This window comes from Epinephelus lanceolatus, chromosome 22 (assembly GCF_041903045.1).
Source record: "Epinephelus lanceolatus isolate andai-2023 chromosome 22, ASM4190304v1, whole genome shotgun sequence".
Lineage (NCBI taxonomy): Eukaryota > Metazoa > Chordata > Actinopteri > Perciformes > Serranidae > Epinephelus > Epinephelus lanceolatus.
The window spans coordinates 4,189,087-4,210,773 of NC_135755.1; the positions used below are offsets into that span (position 1 = coordinate 4,189,087).

Below are 21,687 nucleotides of genomic sequence, written 5' to 3' on the forward strand. Positions count from 1 at the left end.
AAAATATTATCAAAATTGATTGTAAAAGTGTCATTGTTTATTTTGACCACAAGAATGATAAAACAGAATTTATTGTTAATTTACTGATTTTGTTTGGTAAATTTCATATCCACAAATGTAGATTCTTGAAAGTAACCCCTAATTTCATCAGATATTCACTGGAATTTGTTGAATATATTAAAATGCTAGATTTTATTAATACAACAAAAAGTATCAAAACTGTCAATATATATAGAGAACTCTTTGAAGAAGAAGAATGTAACCTTTTTCCTTTTGCAATGATGAATTTTAGTTTTTAATGCATTTTATATGTGAGTCCCATTTTTTATTTATTTATTTTGTTCTTAAATTTTACGTTTCTATTACTGCATTTGATCTTGAATTGTTTTCTTGTACCCCTTGATTGAATTGCTTGTTGAGCACTTGTCTGCTTTGTACATACTGTTTTCTGAAATAAAGTTTGTTAAAAGAAAACAAAAAAACCCAACAACAACACGGAAACAAAAAAAAAAGTTCATGCATTCAGCACATGGTGGACTATAAGGATGGGCTGTGGAGTCCTGCTTAGATTTCTCTTGGTCTTTTTATGGATAAAACTCACGGACGTTGTCTCAAAGACAGGTGAGCTCACCGGGAAAATAAATTTTGACATTTGTGTGCTGCCATCTCCGATTATGTCACTATATATAATGTATGTTTAGGCCTGCTTGCCTGATCGCTGTGTATGTCTTTTACCGGGTTCTGCGACCGAGACAAGAGGTCATGATATTACAAGAATAACGTCAAAAAGAAAAGTCCAGCAACAGAGGGCAGGGTTCTCAAGTCTCACGCTTTGAGAGTGACACACACATTTTAACCTTTTCACACTCTATTTCTCACGCATAAACACATTATTATGGTAACACCCACCAGGTTACATCGCTGTATATGTAGTGAGACGTGTTGCAAGATGCTGTGGGTACTGTAGAGCTCAACAGGCGCTTGCCATGCTCCAGACAATAAAAATAAGACACAGCTACCCATCAGCCAATCAGAAAATAGCATTGCTGTATCCGGGTGAGATACTGTAATATACCTTGTCTCAGATGATGAAAGGAGAAGGGAACCAGGAGTAATAGGAAATAATCTTTATTAATACAAAGTCATTTAGCAGCATATGGGATGGGACAGGTATGGGACGCAGCCTGGGTCCTGGCACATCAGTCTATATTCGATATCCCATCTGTTTTCTAATGTTAAATAATTAGGGTGACCATATTTTGATTTCCAAAAAAGAGGACACTCGGCCGGCCACGACATAGCCTACTTAAATGATACTCGCAGTTTACTCAAAGATGCCTTATAATTTTTATATATATAAAATTTATATGTATGGATAGAAAATTCAGTTATATTACAAAATAATATCTCTCAAAAACAGAAACTCAGATAGGCCCCAATAGGGACATATACACACACTAGAGTGTGGTGATCCGAGCCCAGTGGGTCCCGACGGGTCGGCCGGGTTTGGTCAAAAATGTAGCTATAAATAGTATTCGGGCTCGGGTCGGATTCGGTCAGCTTTCAGTGAAAATGTAGTGTAAAAATAAATAAAATCCTATTGTCTGTCCTGTTTATTGCTTGGGCGCTGTTATTTACGTGACAACACCTGAACATAACACACACAGACACACACTGGCTGTTTGTTTCTACCTCTCCCCTCACTGGAAGTCTCGGACCTCCAGCCGCCCGCCTCCGCCTTGATTAAACGCTGAAGATAAAATAAACGAAGGAGACAGGTTTTTCCTATTTTATCTTATTTTGTTTTATGTCTCCCTCTCCTCTCGCTGGAAGCATCGGACCTCCCGCCTCCCGCTCCCCTCTCAAACACGGAGGTCTCCCTCTCCGCAGAGCACGCCCGGCCTGTTAAATAGCCTGTAACCACTGTGTGACACAAACTCAGTGCTTTGGTTATAAGTAATGTCGGGCTCGGTTCAGGTTCGGACAGAAATATACTGCCCGTGCCACATTCTAACACACACACACACACACACACACACACATACACACAAACACACGGAAAACCAGACATTATCATCAGTTTATAAAAACCCCCAGGACGCCCCGGACGGGACATGAAAAGTAGACATGTCCGGGCAAAAGAGGACGTTTGGTCTGCCTATAAATAATATTAAAAGGTGGTTTAACTCCCTCTTGTGGTCATTGTCCTGAAGCTCAGGGGGGAGAAAAATAAATAAACTGTGTACCGTGGGTACAGTTTTGCAAAACTGCGCAGTTTACCAATCTGTCCACATGGATGTATATTGACAATCTGTACCCACAGTTTAAAATCCGTCCCCACGGACTGTAAAACCATGCACACAGTTTATTTTTCTCTCCCCGGAACCTAGGGGGGCTCCGTAGAAAAAGTCGCTTGTTTTGGGCTTGTTTTCACAGGTCTGGTTGCTTATTTGTCTCGCGAGATCTGGCAACACTGGTCCTGGGCCTTTCTGAATCTCATGGACTCTTTTAATCTCACGCAGTCTGTTTCGGAGCCGACGCATGAAAAGGCCACATACTTGACCTTGTGTTGTCATATGGATTGAATGTACAGATGAAATCTGCCACACACCCTTCTCTGACCATCTACCAGTCTTATTCTCCTTCTCTCTGCGCCCTCCGTGTTTTTAATTCTTCAACTCCTCTGCAGTTTTCCACTGCTTTTAAAGACTCTCCTATATTCTCTGGATGACTTTGGTGTCCTCAGTGTGGATTTCTGTATGACGATGTTTGACTCACTCTGTAGGCCTACTGAGATTTTAGACTCCATTGCGCCCCTGACTTTAAAGCGCAAAAAAGCCACAGACTGAGCCTTGGCTCAATGAGCTGCTAAAACTGAATATATTTCCTCACTTGTTTCCACAAATGCTCACAAGCAGGTTCTTTTTATTGTATTTGACTCACTGGTGAATCCTTGTGATGCTGTCTGTATTGAGCCTTCTTCTTCTCTGTGCGAGGATTTTCTGCAATTTTTTATTAATAGGATTTCTGCACTTAGATCTCCGCTCCCTCAGTCTGCTCAGGACCCCTCAGTTCCCACAGCAAGCTCAGCTATTTTTCACCAGTTTGAGCCTGTTTCACTCTCTCAACTCACTGAAGTAGTTGAACACTTACGCCCTGCTAACTGCCCAACTGACAGTATTCCATCCCGTTTGTTTAAAGTTTTCAGGTCAGTTGAGTCTTTTATTTTAAAACTTATAAATATGTGTCTCTGAATGTGTTCCATCCTCCTTTAAACATGCCACGGTGCAGCCTCTTCTGAAAAAGAAAAATTTGGATCCCTCGGTATTGGCTAATTTCAGGCCAATTTCCAGACTTCCTTTTATTTCCAAGGTTTTAGAGAAAGTCGTTTTTAACCAACTCCAAGAATTTTTAAAAGGGGCCAACATTTGTGAACGGTTTCAGTCTGGTTTTAAGCCTCCTCACAGCACTGAAACTGCTCTTTTAAAAGTTTTTAATGATCTTTTGTTAAACCTAGATTCTGGTAACTGTGCCATTTTAATTCTTCATGACCTAACAGTGGCGTTTGACACAGTGGATCACACAATTCTCCTGTCACGCCTAGAGCATTGTGTAGGTATAAAAGGCACTGTTTTAAGTTGGTTTAAATTGTTACCGCCTGCAGCTTGTTCAAAATGCAGCAGCTTGTCTCCTAAAGGTTCATTTATGCTCAACGTAAAATACGGATCCAGATACAGACGGAACCTTCTGTCCGTGCTCTGCGTTCATTTCGTCCATATTTCTGCATGTTTCCATAAAGCTTACAGATACGGGCCAAACAGAGCAGTACCACCGGGAACCGTGGGGGCAGTGTTGCTGTCACTACCCGATACATAGCTCTAGTGAGACACGAAGAAGAAATAACAATTCAATTTCCCTCATCGGCAGTACTAGAGAAAAGAATTCTCCGTCCTCCAGTCGCGATGTTAACGCCTCACCGACCACCGCCTCCTACAACGCTGCCTCTGTTTTTGTCTTTTATGCAAGAGGTACATTATCAATATCTCCTCCACAGTCGCCATGTTTGTTTTTGAGTTTGTTGTTGTCATAAACTTTTGACGCTGGGCTGCCTCCTGGTGGATATATTGGTTAACATCCATGCCAACGTAAAGGGCGCATGGAAGTATGTGGGCAGTGACGGTAACATCGTTTGAAACGGACGTATACATTTTCGTACGTAAAGGGAGCATAAATGAGCCCTAACTGGGACAAAGATACGGCTTCCGGTTAGGTACAGGATTGATTTTAAGATTCTTTTATTTGTTTCTGAATGGGCTGGCTTCGGAACACCTATCTGGCCTTGTTGAGTTGCATCGGCCCTCCAGAGCCCTCAGATCAGCGAATTAGGGCTGTAGTCAACCAAAGAAAATCTTGGTCGACTAAAGCCGACAAAACAACTGTCTTATAGTAAACACATTTCCCAAGCAAATACAACATGCTAACGTTATTAGCGCCAGCCTATGGCATTTTACATGATATACATTAGCCTAGCGACGAGCAGAGATTTCCTCTGCTCATATGAAGCCAGGATAAATCCCGAAGTATAAATCCCTGAAGGATAAATCACACACAGGACTTTTAGTGGAGGCTTTACTGTCTCCACAATTTATTGTTTATCTTTGAAATACAAGTAAATACAAGCTTCATTTCCACTGAGGGAAATGGTGTCACCTTACAGAAACTGACAGGAGGTCTGCGTCACCACGACAGTTAGCGTAGGGTGGTCGAGTTCAACTTTCTTTCAACAACAGGGGTGCTTTGAAAACACCCCCATATTCACAGGTAACTTAGCCTGTCCCCCCGCCGCAGGAAATAATGGATTAATCCTGGAAAGCTGTTGATGTAGCACTTTTCTCCTTATGAAAGTAACAAGGCGATTATTCAACCAATGAGAATTTGGTCGGACAAGAGCATAGCGACCAAATAATCGACTAGTCGACCAGGAGACTACAGCCCTACAGCGAATCAGATGGTCTTGGATGTTCCTCGTTCACTCTTAAATACTAGAGGAGATCGAGCCTTTGCAGTTGCAGCTCCTACTCTGTAACTGGGAAACGGGGCCATTACTTGTTGCACAAAAGGAAAACAGTGAGAGCTTATCTTGGGGAATATCAGCTGTTACCTAACAGTCTGACAAGACCGCATGTCAGCTTCAGCCAACAGAACCCTTATAAACGGAGCGTCGGTGACTGGGTGAAAAAGAATCCTTGCTAATTTCAACAGCAATTTTAAACACATATAGACGGTTGATGACTTATTTGAAATTCGCCACCCACCAAAAATCTCACTCTGAACTGAGATCAAAGCCTGAGAGCCCTGAGAGAGTGAAGGTGGAAAACTTAAGTGACTGTTTGAAAACACCATCTTGCGTCTGAAGCCTCCTCGAGACTGCAGTGTTATAAGTTTAGTGCAAGACACTGTGTGACCTCAGAATGAATGAGCCATATATCCACATTAGGAGTGGGTAGGGGACGGGGTTGGTGACACATCGAATACACTGACTGTATCGTGGCTTGTTCCACCGAGGTTGCCACCCGACCCGTTTATTACAGGATCGTCCCGATTCTGTTTTATCTAAGTCATTGAGGAGCTGGGTGCGCACATGCACAAGCTCTGTTTACTCTCGCACAGTGAGACGTGAACACAAACAGCCTTCAATCAGTTTGCATATGGATATTTGTGTCCACTCCACCACTCATTAGACCTGTTACAAATATGGCAGAGAAGACGTGCAGTTTTAAAGACTGTCTTGCATCGGCGACGGTCTCCAACAGAACAGCTGTCATTAAGCGCGACTATTATGCACAGCTAATAGCGCCCGTACCACTAAATCATCACATGTAGGCCTACCTGCAAAACATTGCGCTGATATTTCAATCATCATTATTAAATGTCAGACAGATTATTGTCGATTCATTTATAGCTTTTTTTTATTAAAACAGACTTTACAAACCGCTGCACAATTCAGGATAAAATCAAAAGATCAAGGACATGGAAATAATGGCTCAAATGTAAGCTAATGTCAAAGAATGATACAATTCGTAAGGCATAGACCAAATAATTACTTAGGCCAGCCTAATTAAGTTTATAAATGTGAATATAGTAATATTTTAGACAACACAGTGTGGACTGCAAAATAATACCATGATCACTAATATTGGCAAACCTACAAACAAGGCCTAACTCTAAATCTCTCACTGTATATTTCATGTCCACCTTATCCCATTGTCCCTACCCCGTCTATCTGAATTATGTTGCATGGACACAGTGGTCCAAGCAGTTATCAGGAACTGTTTAGTTGTGCTTTCTTACAGTCAGTGTAAAGTTAGCAGTAGTAAGTGGAAGTTAAATTGTGTGGCTGATGTAACCAGTTAGAAGTCCAAGTGGTGATGAGGTCTTAAAATGTAGGCTGAAAAGTTTCTTTCAAAAGTTCTTCAAAGGTTTAACTTCAGGATTCCTGCATAAAGCCTCCTCTGTCTTCTTCCAAATGTACCAAACATTTTGCCTGTCTGTGATCTGATGTTTTCATCCTTAATATAACTGATGCAACTTTACTGTCATTGACTCTTTTCTCCTTTACATTCATGTTACGAGTAGTAGAGGTCCTTTAACGACCCCCTGACCCCCCTCTTGATTTGTGTCCCCTGGGCATGGGGCCATGAGGAAGGTGTCCCTTATTTTACGACCCTAGCATACGCATGTTTGCATGTGGGTTGGCGGGGGCTCTCTGGCTCTGCAGGTTGATGATTTGGATCCATGTGTCGAAGTTGATTTGGGAGTAATGACAGGAAAGTGCACACTGGCATGTGTACACATATTTTTTAAGTAAGCCATTTAAAGGCTGTAAATGGTGTATTGTGTAAACATTAACTTTTATTATAGATCTTACACACCGTTTTAGAGATGAGACCTCTGGACTGTTTGCAATGGAAGTTTAAAAGCATTTAAAATCAGGTACACTGTGTTTGTATTTTGCTGCTGAGGATACAAAGGCTGAATTGGGTCAAAATCTTTTTGCTGTGTTTCTCCCAGTGTTACAGTGCCCAGATACCTCAGTGGACGCAGAAATCGGCAAGACAGTGATTCTACGGTGTTTGTCTGTGCCTCAAATGAATGTCAATGACATGACAGTGGAGTGGGTTGTTAATGACACAGATCACCATGTTCATGCACAACGCGGAGGAAAACAGAAACTTGATGATCAGATGAAGGAGTACAGAGGAAGAACATCTCTCTTCGACAACAAACTTCCTGAAGGGAACTGTTCACTGCGCCTCACAGTACAGATGTCTGATAGTGGGAGATATCGCTGCTCTGTTATTGGAGAAGAAATTCTCTCCTGTTTTACGTACCTCTCTGGTAAGTTCTCCAAGGCTCATCACATTTTTCATCATGAAGTTTATTTTACTAAAATGCACAAAAAAATTCACTGTTGGATACAGATACCTGACATTAACTCAGATGTACAAATGGTGCAGATATGAAATACTTTCTTTGTGTAACCATTCCCTCTGTGACCTTGCATGTAAAACTTCATAGCTGTGTGAAGATTTTACAGCCACCATTTGTGTAAAAAAGTTTGATACTGTAATTAGCAATGCATTGTGGGCTGCTCCACTTGAAGCAACAGGACAAAGGCTCTTAACAGTCTGCTGCTGTCTTGAATTGGGCTGTAGTGCTGTGGCTGCTGTGTGTTATTTGTGTCCTTTAAATTAATTTATGTGACATGTTGACGTCGCTGCTGCAGGTAGTGTACACAGTGTTATGTAGTTTACAGAAGACTGGTTGTTACATCTAGTCAGTTTTTCTTTGACGGAGTACCCCTCTCACCACGCCGGGAGCCAACATGGACGCCTGAGTGTGCAAACGCCTGAGCTAAAAAACGACAACTAGCATTGTTAGCTACGGGGCAGCTACGGGGCAGCTACACGACGGTGGCGAGACCATCGACGGAGAGAGACCCGTGCCGAGTTGTCGGCGAGTCACCAGGACACAACAAGTTCGGGTGAACAGTTCTCTCTCAGTCCTGAAGCAGTGTAGCACAGGCGTGCCCCAGGGCTGCGTCAGCTCCCCGGTCCTCTTGACACTGTACACTGACGAATGCAGGAGCTCACATCCCAACAACCATGTCATCAAATTTTCAGGTGATACTATCATCTTAAGTCTGTTGGATGTAAATGCCTGCCCCTCTGTGTACTTCAGTGAGATAGCCACCTTCAAAATCCGGTGTGACAATAACTTCCTGGTGTTAAATACCAAAAAGACAAAAGAGATGATTTTTGATCCGAAAGAAATTGCAGCTCATGACCCGGTAATCATTGACAACTGCGTTATTGAACAAGTGTCCTCATATAAATACCTGGGCCTGATGGTGTCTAATAACCTATGCTGGAGTGATCATGTGGATTTCCTCTGTAACAGATTAGCTCAGAGGCTACACTTTCTCAGAAGGCTGCGGCTGTTTGGGGTCCGAACCGAGATCATGTTAACATTCTATAACGCTGTGTTAGCAAGTATCATAAGATACGGCATGGCAGCATGGTTCGGCTCCCTCACAGTCCAGTGTAAGGCCAGACTTCAGAGAATGGTGACTACAGCTATGAAGATAGTGGGGAAACATGATCACTTCCAGTCCTTCCAGGCAATATATGAGGGAGCAGTTGTCAAGGGAGCAAATAAGATCCTGAGTGACCTTTCCCATGTTCCCTTTCAGGAGTATGAGCTGTTGCCATCAGGGAGGCGCTACAGAGCCAGCAGGTGTAGGAGCAACCAGTTCAAATTGTCCTTTATTCCCACTTCCATTTTATTATTAAACAAACAAACAAACACCTCTCGTGGCAGAGCCCCTCCCTCCCCCCACTAGGGTAGTGGGGAGGCCTACTGCTGCGGATCCACTACCCTAGCCCCACCCTTGCCCCCCCACTGTTTACCATTGCTTATTACTGAATTCTCCTCAGTTATGCTAATAGGTGGTTGCCCGCTCACCTGCTGGACCTGCGATGCCCCCCTGGTTGAGCCGTATGTGCACAGGGCTATTTATGCCTAAATGGTCTGGTTATTGTTGTTCTTATCTAGTATTGTTCTTATGTGCACTATGGTCCCGCAACTGATTTAATATAATTTTAACTGGTTTACTGGTGTTTTTATTTGACCTCTCTATTTATTTGTTTTATATGCACTCACTTGCACTTTGAGATAGGCTAGTACATTACCTGTAGTTCCCTTGTTTGTAACCTTACATACAAATGGTTCTTGCACCAGTAGTCTGCAACTGTAACACACTCAGCGCACTATGTTGGCAACTTGTCTGTGTTGATTGTATGTATGTATGTGAATATTGCAGCTGTTTGCACTATACTGCCCAAGACGAATTTCCCCTGCGGGACAATAAAGTTTATCTTATCTTATCTTAAATTGTTGATTGTAAATTGTAATTCTCTTATAATTAAAAGAAATGCCTGAATTGCCTAAATGTGGCTAGATTTTTAAGGAGACATATTTCATCTGCAGTCAGTTGCACCTTGAAACAAACTAAGCACCTAGAAATGTTTCTTTCCTAGGAGTGGATGTAATAAATAAATGCACCACTGAGTGCCACAGGAAGTCATTCTTACCTGTGGCCATTAAACTGTACAACTCCTCCCTCTGATGATCAGACTCATTTGGCTATTTATAAAACAAAACACATAATATAATTACTCATTCTTATTTAATTTATAACGCTACAACCATTTCATTGTATATTGTATATATTTAAGATTGTCTACTTTACTATTTTATTATTTATTTTATTTTAATGTCTACTTTAATATTTTATTTTATTTTATTTTATTTCAATGTCTACTTTAATATTTTATTTTATTTTATTTCAATGTCTACTTTAATATTTTATTTTATTTATTTAATTGTCCATTTTAGTATCTTATTTATATCTTCATCTTTATCTCTTGTTTCCATTCATGCTGTATTTCTATTTCTACTTTGCGCGGAGCATTGGAACAAAAACAATTTCCCCCCGGGGATTAATAAAGTATTTTGAATCTGAATCTGCATCTGAAATGCCTGCACTGAGTTATTGGAACGCTTTTTAATACCTTTTTTGTTTTCTTTTCTAACAGTCAATGAAAAAATCAACTCTTCTGGACTCATGAACAAGTCTGATGATTCCAGCTTTTCAGGCTCAGGACAGACAGGTAACCCAAATACTAAGTTGAACTTGATTTGTACAGGGCCTGGGTGTTGACTATCTTCAGTTAACATTCGCAGTGGGCATATAACTGTATCAAACTCATTACAATCTCGATTCCAAAAAAGTTGGGACACTGTGTAAAATGTAAATAAAAACAATTCATTTGCACTTCCCCTTTGAGCTATATTCAATTCAATGCAGTATGCAATGTTCAAACTGTCACAGCCCGGCTCAAAAGCTGAGACAAAAACAGTAGACCAAACAAGCTGGCTGATGAGAACAATGATTTATGTACAAAAACAAAATGTGTACTGTTCCTGGCGGCATACAATTACCTTCTTTGATCGTGTGAACACTGCACGCTGTCCATTCAGCGCAATACACACTTTGTCAGTAACACTAAGAAGAAGAAGAAGAAGAATGAACAAATTCTCTGTAATAACTTTGAAATCCCTACAAAGAAACACATCCACCGTGACAGCTACAAATCAGGTAGAGACAACAGAGAACCAGCGACAGACAGAAGCCCCTTTTACACTGCCAGATTTTCTACGAATGTTGGGCCGTTTTGCCGGCAAGCTGTGAGTGTTTAGACACACAGAGCCGGATTGGCGAGTTGATCCGAGGTGCCCAATTTTCCGCCTCATAGGGTAGACATATTGGCGGAACCCTTTTAGTTTAAACAGACCGAGGCGGCCTTCCACAATGGGACGGGCTGTTGAAGACTTGTGGGAGGAGCTGTTGATGACGCTGCACGTGCGAGCCACTGGCGGTGGATAAACAGGAAACAGCTGATAGCAGGAATTAGCGAGCAGCTAGTAGCAAGAGGGAAACACAAACCTGACAGACACTGTAAAGATGAGCAACTGGGGAGACAAGGAATTGCGCGCCCTCCTTGTCCTCGCAAACGAAGAGGCCATTAACCGTCAGATGACGGGGACGGTGAAGAACGGGCCGACTTACGAGAGAATCACCGAAGGACTGACCAGCCGCAGCTTCCCTCCCACGTCACTGTTTACGTCACACGCTGAGCTACACGTTTTGTTACTTGCTCACGCCCCCCATTGCCCCGAAAAAGGCACATTCTGTATAAACAAAAGTAGGCAGGCGGCATTTTGCTGCACTCCCCGATTTTGTTTTTATACTGCCAATGCTGAAAAAAGACTGATTGGGCTTTCCTGCAAATTTGCACAACTCCTGTCTAAAAAGGGCTAGAGACAGCCTCACTCTCCTCTGCTACTCAGTTCAACCTTAGGCTCTGCCCCCTATGGCCTGTAGCCCTTGTACCTGCATGAGCGGTAAAACCCCAGCACTCTCATCAGGTATCTCTGTAACAGAGGAAGTAGAGGTTACTACAGTAATGGACCATCAGCGCACACCCGACCTGGTGATGGCCAAATGAGGCCTCATGAAACACTCTCTTTATTTTCTGAAGCCACTAGATGGCGCTGTCTGTTCAACAAAGGTTTGAAAGTTTCCCTGAGTCACAGTCGCACCCTGGATCGGCAGTGCAGGACGCACACCCATGACACCTCATCCTGAACCAGACCACTGCTAAGCTTCAACTTATGCACTGGAACAGACAACACCTTTGACCCCATTGCCCTCATCAGAATATGATCCGCTGTAGCAGCCAACTCTGAACAAGGCAGCAGACATGAATGAATCAAAAGCCCCACCAGTACAATGACGTCTGTAGGGCTGTACCGGATTCACAATCAGGTCAGTTCAATCAGATTTGTCCGCTTAATATGAATACTCTTCAATTCCTTTTTTTCCCATATCAAGTTTGAGTGGGGCTCAGTAGGGTGTTCAGTGTGACAGCAGCATTCTTGTAATGTAATAATTAACAAGCTAACAGTGCTAATGGCAGTTTGGAAATGTGCACAACATTTTTTGCAGACACTAGATATCAAACTAAAGCCAGAGACTGTGTTTTGTTAAGTATCAGTGAGGTGTATATTCAACACTTCTAAACAGAAGAGAGAAGCTGATGTTACCTCGCAGCCTTAAGGCCCTGACACACCAAGCCGATGGCTGGCCGTCGGTCAAAGTCGGGCCGTCGGTGAGCGTCTGTCGCCCTAGTTTTTGCGGTGTGTCCCGCACTGGTGGCACTTTGGCGGCTTTTTGGCCGATTGAGCATGTTGAATCGGCAGCGGAGCTTGTCGGTGAGAAAGATCACTCTGATTGGCTGTTCAGGTTTTATTTCCTCGCCCCTGTAGCGAGTGAATCTGCCTGTAGTGAAACCGGGGCTAATCGGTGCTTCCTCCTCAGGCTCCACTTCACTCAGCTGCCCCACAGACCCGCTGCTTCTTCACACTTTAACCTGAATAACAAACCGGAGCTAGCTGGGAGCGGCTAGTGGAGCGTTAGCCGCAGCATGACCAGAGGGAAGCACAGCCAGTTAGCCTCCGCTAGCTTCCCAGCTAGCCCCGGCTCTCCGTTTGGATCCAACCGGAGCACCGAGCCCTGGTTTGTTATTCAGGTTAAAGTGTGTGTCGGGCAGCTGAGTGAAGTGGAGCCTGCGGAGGAAACACCAGGACCGTCTGGATGTAATAGTCCGTGGAGGTGCTGTGGTGCTCGGCTGCACAGATAGGAGACCCCTCGGCTGACAGGATGTACCACTCTCTCACTCTGCAACTTTGTTTATCTCATGCATTCCTGGGACTTCCGGTTTCCCCTTTTGCATTATATCCTCTCACGCAGGCGCAGAATGTACGTGCCACTTGGCTGTCAGATGTAGTCTTTGTAGTGTGTTCAAATGCAACTGACACAGGGCGACGTGAGGCGACGTAGACGACGCAACAGTTGGCTTTCGTCGCTGTAAGTTCTTTGAACAACGCAGCTTTGACCATTGTATAAACACTGCTCTCAGCTATACTAAGTGCTATGTACGCTTCTTGGCCTTTCCTGTCAAGATGTATTGCAACAACAAATTGCACTCAGAGTCAGACCAGTCTCAGCTTTCAGCTACATGCCTGAAAAGTGAGAAAAATGTTTCTGGGTCCTGAACTGAAGAAAATTACTAGCAACATCAAACGATTGTGAGGACGCAAGAGAACCACCAGAAACACCCCCAGCGCCAAAAACACTTGCCAAACTTAACCTGCTCCTTGAATTCAAGTTTTTAAATTTCCATCTGCAACAACAATTACTCTTTGTGCTGCTCAAATGTGAACCCAGTACTCAACTCAGCCTCAGCAGAGACACCACCGGTGTCCAACACAGAACGACAACTTCCAACAAAGTTTCCTCACATTCTCTTTCAAAGGCTTATCACTGACATCCATCTTAAAATGCTTGGCGATCCTCCCAAACTGCTCCTGCGAACAATGCTCCAGGAACTCCTCTAATGGAGGCCTCAAAAACTTGCCCACAGTAAACATAACTGTGAGAAAAGAGAATTACACTCACCTGCCTGAATATGCAAACCACAAACTGATGCCCCACAAATGAACACCGTCGTTACAGAAGTGTGTATGGATAATAAAGAAGAAGAACTTAGAGCTATTCTCAGGCTGAGAGAGAGAGACTGGCAGCGGAGGTATGGCTCAGTCAGCCTCCTCTCAGCTCCTGCAAAACAACAAACAAGAACCAGCAACAGAGCCATCCAGAGCATGGCAAGGGGTCGTCACAGATGACAAACAAGTAATGTGTTATAATGGCTTCCTGTCAAATTAAGGATTGATTTCAGAATTCCTTTAATGATCTGTGAGTGTGGTGGTGACTGAAACAGAAAAAGCCACAGCAAGTTCTTAGTTTAAGAGCAGCTACCAGCAAACCACCAACACACTGTTAACAGCATTTATTTTGAGGTGCCGTAGAAATACACACCCTGTCAGTGTGGCTTGAATGGTTACAGTTGCTCAAACACCTTGAGCACGCTTTCCTGCCTCTTGCCAAAAGCATTCAGGAATATGCTGCAGCACCAATCCTGAAAGCTGGTAGGGAAAATGGATAGAAGAAGAGATCAGTGAAACATTAGAAGTCTGCAGTGAAACACTGACATTAACATCTCACCTACATTCTTTCAGGTGGTGATGGCAAGACTGGCAATGACACCTCCTCTGCTCTTACCAGTGTCGTCATCCCCATCCCCATCATCATCATCATCATCATCATCATCATCGCTGTGGTGATCTGGAAATGTAGAAAGTCCAGTAAGTCTTACATTTCTCAAATTATTACAATTGACCCTTAACCTGTTGACTCTCCTGTTAAAGACATTGTGTAACATTTTCAGTTGTTTATTGGCAAAAAACGATGTCTGCATTCATAAATATGTCATCATTGGTGTATCATTATCTCCACCAATAATCTGACTTATTCTCGTAAAAGGAGAATTTTGGATTTGTTTGTACATTGTGCGGGTATGTCATCTGTGGGGTTCCATAATGTTTCGCCATCTTAAAAATACATCCACCAGTGAGGGACATACAGCCCCACCTTCAGCATTTTTGTTGAGAGCCAGGCCAGCGCTGCGTGACTGAGAAGCCGAAGGAGAGGAGCGAGAGGCGCTTTGCTACAACCCCGGCACTACTGCAGCATAACAAAGTCCCACTCTTTGAGCATAATGCAGACTCATGCATATGCATCATGGGAGACAGAATCCTTGTCGCCAAGTGCGGTGATGCGAGGAGAGGGATGAGGTGTGAGAAGTTGAGCCACTTGTCAGTTGTTAAAAGACAAGACGTGATTGGTTTGTTTCAATTTACATCTGCCCCAACAGTCCTACGTTGTAAACACAGCCAGCATGGTGAGGAGGGGGTTTGTCAACTCGCATCGCATGTGTCTGTGTAGGAGCCTGAATGAATACTCCATGTAGTATCAGATGACATGGTTTCATCAGTGTTATCATAGCTTTTTGGTACACAGCGGCTACTGTTGTTGCAATACGCATTTGAAACAGTGAGGCGCTAGAGTGCGCCATCTGTTTGAATGCAATATATGATTTCAATGTTAGATGGGAGAAATTCCTACACAATGTGGCTTTAAAGAGATTGTGATTATTTCACTGACCTTTTTTCGTTCAAACCTCATTGCACCTCTGATCTGAACAAATATCACTGTCAGGTGTGGTCAGTAAACTCAATAGATCCTGCACAGGTGCAGAATTTGTCTACATTTTCACCATTTTCTCCCGTAAATGAAATATTTAAAAAGACAGAAGAAAGTGCTTGGGTAAATGAAAATGAAATGATGTAGTCAAGGGATGGACTAAAATCTCTCCAATTTTTTAAAACACCATTTTAGAGTACAAAACAAAACAAATCATCTGCATAAATTAAAACCAACTTGTATTGACTGCACACTGGTCTTTGATTGCAGGGTCAAAAATAGAACAGGGTTTGATCGAGACTGATGTGCCCATGATACTGAAACAGTTGGGTGTGAATGTTTTGGAATTCATTACCTGCCTCATGAACTACTCTCACCTCATATTTTCACAGAAAGAGAACAAAACAACCAAAACATGAGTGAAAGAGAGATGAGAAGGATTGAGTACTCAAAGGCTCCAGGAGATGACAACGTGTGACGCAGGAACATCTGAAGTATTTTTCTTTGACTTTTCTTTGACTTTCTTTGACCACCAAAATACTGTAAGTGCACTCCAGTGACACACTAAAGCTCAGGGCATTGTTGTAGTACTCAGCTAAAAATCTGTGTTGGGAGCGGGACTTTATTTATTTATGTCTTTATTCATTTTATTTGAGCTTTATATTTAAAAGATTCAGTGTTTTTTTTTAAGCAGGTCAGACTCCGCACTGAAGCCACTCTCCTCTCGTCAAACAGTCAGTTTAACATCTACCCAGTTAACACAAACTAACTTAGTGCAGTGACACTGAGCCCAACAAACTCAGAGAGAGAAAGAAAGAGCAGGGCAATGAGGGGCTTGCTAATAAATATGCTGTGATGAAATAAGATTTTGCAGACTTCAAATAGATACATACTGAAGGACCATCTCTTGATCCACACTCCTCCCAGTGAATGGTCAGTTCAGTGTGTCCCCCGTCAGCATGAGTTAACACAGCAGCAGCAGCAGCAGCAGCTAACAACTGACACAGCGTCAGCTAATAGTCCCAGCTAGCTCAGACCAAAACTGCTTGACCATGCTGTTAATAACTGTGGGGTGACAACATGTGATGCCAGCAGTAAGCCATGTCACTGTGAGCATGCAGGCGGACTCTCACCAACTGTTTATCATGCATCACTCTTCCACAGAAGCAGTCTCATGATAAACAGAGAGAGCGACAACGAGCAGGAAGGCGTCAAGCTAATCAATACGCTGCCCGCAGCTCCACAATAAAATAGGATTTTACTCGCAGCTAAAAAATCTCCCAGTACGCACTATTTGAGCCACCGATCCAGGGTGTTTTTACCAACCCTTTCCCAGCAGTATTTGAGCAACAGAACCTGGGTATTTTTCACTGACCCGTTTCTGCTTTTCCAGTGATTTTTGTGCCCCCTAACATGGATGTTTTAAGCCAAAACATGACTTTTTCCAAACACAACCAAGTGTTTTTTGTGCCTAAACCTAACCAAACATTCACCACAGCATTGACAACAAATATAACGGTACTTTTGTTTACAGAAACATTTACAGTGATTGGGTTGTCTAACTTCAGAGTGTGTTTTGGGGGGAAAGAGGAGTTCAGAGCCGTGGGCGTTTGTTTTTGGGATAATTGGCTGTCAGAGAAATGGGTATTTGGTCCAAAGGGCCAATTTCCTGCCCATTTTCCCAGTGGACAATTGAGGTATTGCAGCAAAAAAAAACAAACGCCTATTTTGTACTTCCCAGCTCCTGTAGCAGCAGTTCTGTTGAAGAGTAGAGAGGAATAACTTTTGCGCCATCTATCGTCATATGATAATAAGCAACTCACATTGGTGCCGTCATAGTCTGGTTGTCGTGCTCATCCTGTGTTGTGTGTTTCTTTCTTTTCCTGCGTCTTCTTCCTCACCTTTTGTTCTAATTGTTGGTTGGCAACCAACTAGTCACATTACCGCCACCTAGCAGAGTGGAATGTGCAAAAGAATTGACCTATGGCTAAGCCACGCCCCCTCCACTCACTCGGACAAACTATCAACATCCAGTGAGCGGCGCTATGGCAGGTGTCACGGTACACGACATTTCACAGGAGGCAACTGATGATTTTTGGGGACATAACGATCAGATGTCATTGAGAAGTAACCAAAAGGGCCTAAACTACGCATTGGAGGGATATATTCATCATTTTATTGTTGAGAAGGTCGATGAAAAGCTTAAATTACAAGCCAAAATTTACAGGTCACAGTGTACGCTTGTGAACCGCATCTGGTTGCCGTCACCATCAAAGACAACAAGTTAAAGTGCCACTGAAGTTAAGGTTTTTGGCTCAGAATATGAGAAAAGGATAACGGCCTTTTTACCATCTTTACCAAGAGTGTCTCTCCGTTAGTTTGGTGCTACAGTATTTACACTGAATCATTCAGCATAACGTTTGCCAACCTTTGTTATCTCTGCCATTACAGATAAGTTAATGAAGCTAAGCTCCAGAAGTTAACGTTAGCTTAACAAGAGCCCTTTGGACAACAGCTAACAATGATGTACGATCACCAAAGTACAAAACTAGAACAAAATAGGCTAATGAACTCCCAGCAAACAAGGTGACATGACGAACAACGCAGCTAGGAGCTAACGTTAGGCTAACTTTAGCTAACGTTAGCTAGAGATGTTAAAGATAACTTTATATTTCTTTCCAGCAAAGTGACAATATGTTGCCTCAAACACAATGTTGACTTACCTTAGAACAGATGTAGACATCATTGTTAATCTTATTCACGTTGAGTTGATGTTGTGGTCTAACGTTACCACACAACTTCATCCAAAGGAGACACTTTTCTCGCTTGAGATGTGGTTTAAAGTGTAAAAAATACACCTGGTCGCCCAGCCTCTCAGGATACCTTGTGTCAGAGTTGCATGTACCCCATGCACACCGTTTGACCATTTTTAAACTTCAAATCTCTGAAAAAGCTCATAAAACCGAACAAAACTGACTTCCTGTAATGCATTTCAATGGACGTCCAGGCAGAGAATGTCCCAGTGTATGGGAATGGCTATACACACTGTGATTGGCTCATCGCGTTTGAGGGCGGGACTTAGCCATAGGTCAATTCCGGTTGACGCCCCGCAGCGCGACGCTTTCTGTGTGTTGGGGACGGCACTTGACTCGCATCAATGACACCGCAGTCATGTGACGCCACCGGTGTGTTTTGGGCTTAAGTCTATGCTATACCATGCAGCGGATGACAGCTGTGTAATTTCTTGTTGGGACTGACTAACCATATCAGAGTATTAAAGCCCCACCTTCGACATTATGAAAGTGCAATACTGAATCACTGGAGTGCACCTTGAACATGTGTGAAAAAAATGTAACACTTCATCCAAACATTATATTTTTTTATCAAGTCACCCTGCTCTGAATTCCAGATTTTGTGAACTCATCATAGCATTATGTAAAATGTTTTTAACACTGATTACAAACAGCAAAACACTATTAAAGTAGTCATACAGCATTATCTACACCTGAAGGTATCCATCCTCAGTACACAGTGCACCCCAAACACATCTCTCACACTAGTCTTACATTTACATTTTGCAAGTTTTTAGCCTAACATATCTGCAAAGTTACATCTTGCCTTCCCATATCTAATTAATTGGTAGGAGCAGTGTTTCCATTAAATAATAAGAATGTGAAATTTCACCCAGCATTCTCCGGAACTTGATACAAAAACAATTAAGTTTGGTTAAAGTGTTTTTTTCAGCACTGTCTCATAATGTCTCATTATTATGCAGTTATACCAGTAAGTGCTAAAGAGATGATCAAGAATGTCTGAGTCTTTAAAGAGTAACTAAACCCCAGAGTTATGGCGACCTCTACCCTTGAAATTCAAAAAATGCCTCTAGAACATAAGAATGTATCAACATGTGCAGAGATGGAAGGATGGGCTAAGACACGCCCAGCCACTCCTCCACTCTACGAAGGCTGCTACCATATACGCCACCAGCCACCACATCAGCGGCAATAACCAGTAGAGGGTGGTCACTATGCATATTTATAACACTTGTCAAGATTTGGACCTGAATCCATCAGTGGGCTGGGGGTTTATTTACTCTGTTTCTTAATGTGAACAGACCTTTCCATTTGAATGTATTTTTTACTGGAGTGTATTTATATGACCTAATTTTATAGAACTTTTATATTTTTAATATGAATATCATTCCAGTCAGACTTATGAAATGTATATTTTCTGTGTAGGTTTCTTGTAGGTATGCTTCTTGTGCATGCTTGAGACGAGTGATGTGTTGGTTGGGAATGAGTCAGCTCTTTGTGCCAGTTTGTTCAAATGAATGATGGGAACTGGAATAAAAAAAATAAATAAATAATAACGGCTCTGCAGGGTCAGAAATTCTAACCTGCCATGTGCCAAATACAGGTAGATTTTCCATTAGGCGAGTGATGGCTATCTGCCACTCTGGCGGGTTAATGTTGATATGAAAATAGTCAAGTAATAAAAAAACTATGCTGAGAGTCTCAACTGTGTTTTGGTGTCATTTACGGGTGTTTAATATAAACACATACATGTCCCTGTACTTTTATCTTTGTGAGAACCCTCATATCAATGACATAATGCACTCTTCAGCTCCTTATCATAACCCAAGCATGTCAAAAGTCCAGCCTGTCAAGGACAGCAGTTGACCAAAGTGCTGCACATAGGTGGGTACAGAGATAAGACAACATCAATAATAAAAATAGAATAGATGTAGAAAACATAAGAAAACAGAGCAAACAGTGCAAACATTAAAAAAACAACTTGAGATTATCGCACTCAGGCTGAATGATACGCCAGGTGGAAGAGAAAGGTTTTTAGGGAGGATTTAAAAGTCTCCAGGAACTGGGAAGATCGAATGTGAAGGGGGAGGCTGTTCCAGAGCCTGGGGGCAGCCGCTGCGAAGGCTCTGTCACCACAAGACTTTAGTCTGGTTTTTGGCACCACCAAAAGTAGTTGGTCCGAAGACCTTAAGGTTCTGGTTGGGGTGTGGCGCAAAAGGAGCTCAGACAGGTACAGAGGGGCCAGACTGTTGAGGGCTTTAAAAACAATTAAAATGAGTTTAAAATCAATACGAAAACGGACCGGGAGCCAGTGGAGGGAGGCTAAGACTGGCGTAATATGGTCGTGCTTTTTCTTGCCCGTGAGGAGGCGAGCAGCAGCGTTCTGGACGAGCTGTAGACGGCTGAGGGAGGACTGATCCAGGCCAACATAAAGGGAGTTACAATAGTCTAATCTGGTGGTTATGAAGGCATGGATCACCCTTTCAAAGTCTGCAGCTGAGAAATAGGGCTTGGTTTTGGCTAGAAGACGTAGCTAGAAAAAGCTAGTTTTGACAACAGCACTGATCTGTTTGTCAAATTTGAATTGGCTATCAAAGACCACCCTGAGATTCTTTACAGAGGAACGAATGTTGGGGTTCAGGGTGGATCGCCGCTTTCAGGAGTGGTGGAAAATTAAATACAATTTTACAATTTTAAATACAAGCCTGGGGTCAATTCTGACCTGCGAACCATTTAAAACGGCCTTTGGCTTAACTGTCAAAATGTACGATACACAATATTGGATTGCATTTTCCCTTCACCTTACAATGGTTGGAGTGTCATACAGTTTGTGGACAAGCATCAAGTAGGAATTAAGCAGGTGGAACTGATGTGTTTTCATAAACAGATGGCAAACAAGCCAACAGCACGGTTTCCTAACAGCAGACATCCCCTGCTAGGTAGCAGACATGGCCACAGCAAAGAAGCATAAAGTCAACAGTGAGGTTCGCCGCTTTCAGGAGCGATGGAAAATTCAATACAATTTTACTGCAAGACGAAACATTTGTGTTTTAGTGACGTACTTGCTGCGAGGCCAAAAAGAGCAGGCAGTGTGGCCCGAGCTTTAACAAATTTGGTGACTGCATTTCCTGACTTCAAAACATTTGCAAAGCTATTTGCCGGTGCATTACTACATTTAATGGCAAGTTACCGCCTCCGACTGTCTGATTGGCATGAAGCTGAGGAATGTCCATTAGCTTGCAGCACAGTTTTGTTACCAGCAGGAATATTTATCACGTAATGATCATGCTTGTGCTCATGTTAGAGACACTAACAAAACAGTCAGCCCCTCATCAAAATATAGCTCCATAGTATCAGTCGTCGTCAAAAACTCAACAGAGTAATTATACATTTGAAGAGGAACAATATTTTAGGGCTTATGATAGTTTTGTTTGGTATAACAATATAAAACCCTTTAACAGAGACACAGATTCATCAATGATAAACTGGACACCCCAGAACAGGACCGTCACAGAGGACAATCTTTCCAGGACACAGACAGCCCACAATCCAGCTGTTGCAGCACAAAACAACAGCATGATGCATTCC

General features: G+C 42.6%; 1 protein-coding gene across 1 annotated transcript; it reads left to right on the top strand.

Annotated features, from left to right (window-relative positions):
- The first annotated feature begins 532 nt into the window (after positions 1-532).
- LOC144459642 (butyrophilin subfamily 3 member A3-like) lies at positions 533-19,790 on the top strand. The gene is made up of 5 exons (XM_078164004.1): positions 533-621; positions 7,072-7,398; positions 10,158-10,232; positions 14,263-14,388; positions 15,679-19,790. The coding sequence occupies exons 1-5, from the start codon at positions 546-548 to the stop codon at positions 15,762-15,764; spliced, it is 690 nt and encodes a 229-aa protein (XP_078020130.1). The 5' UTR covers positions 533-545; the 3' UTR covers positions 15,765-19,790.
- Positions 19,791-21,687: the final 1,897 nt, after the last annotated feature.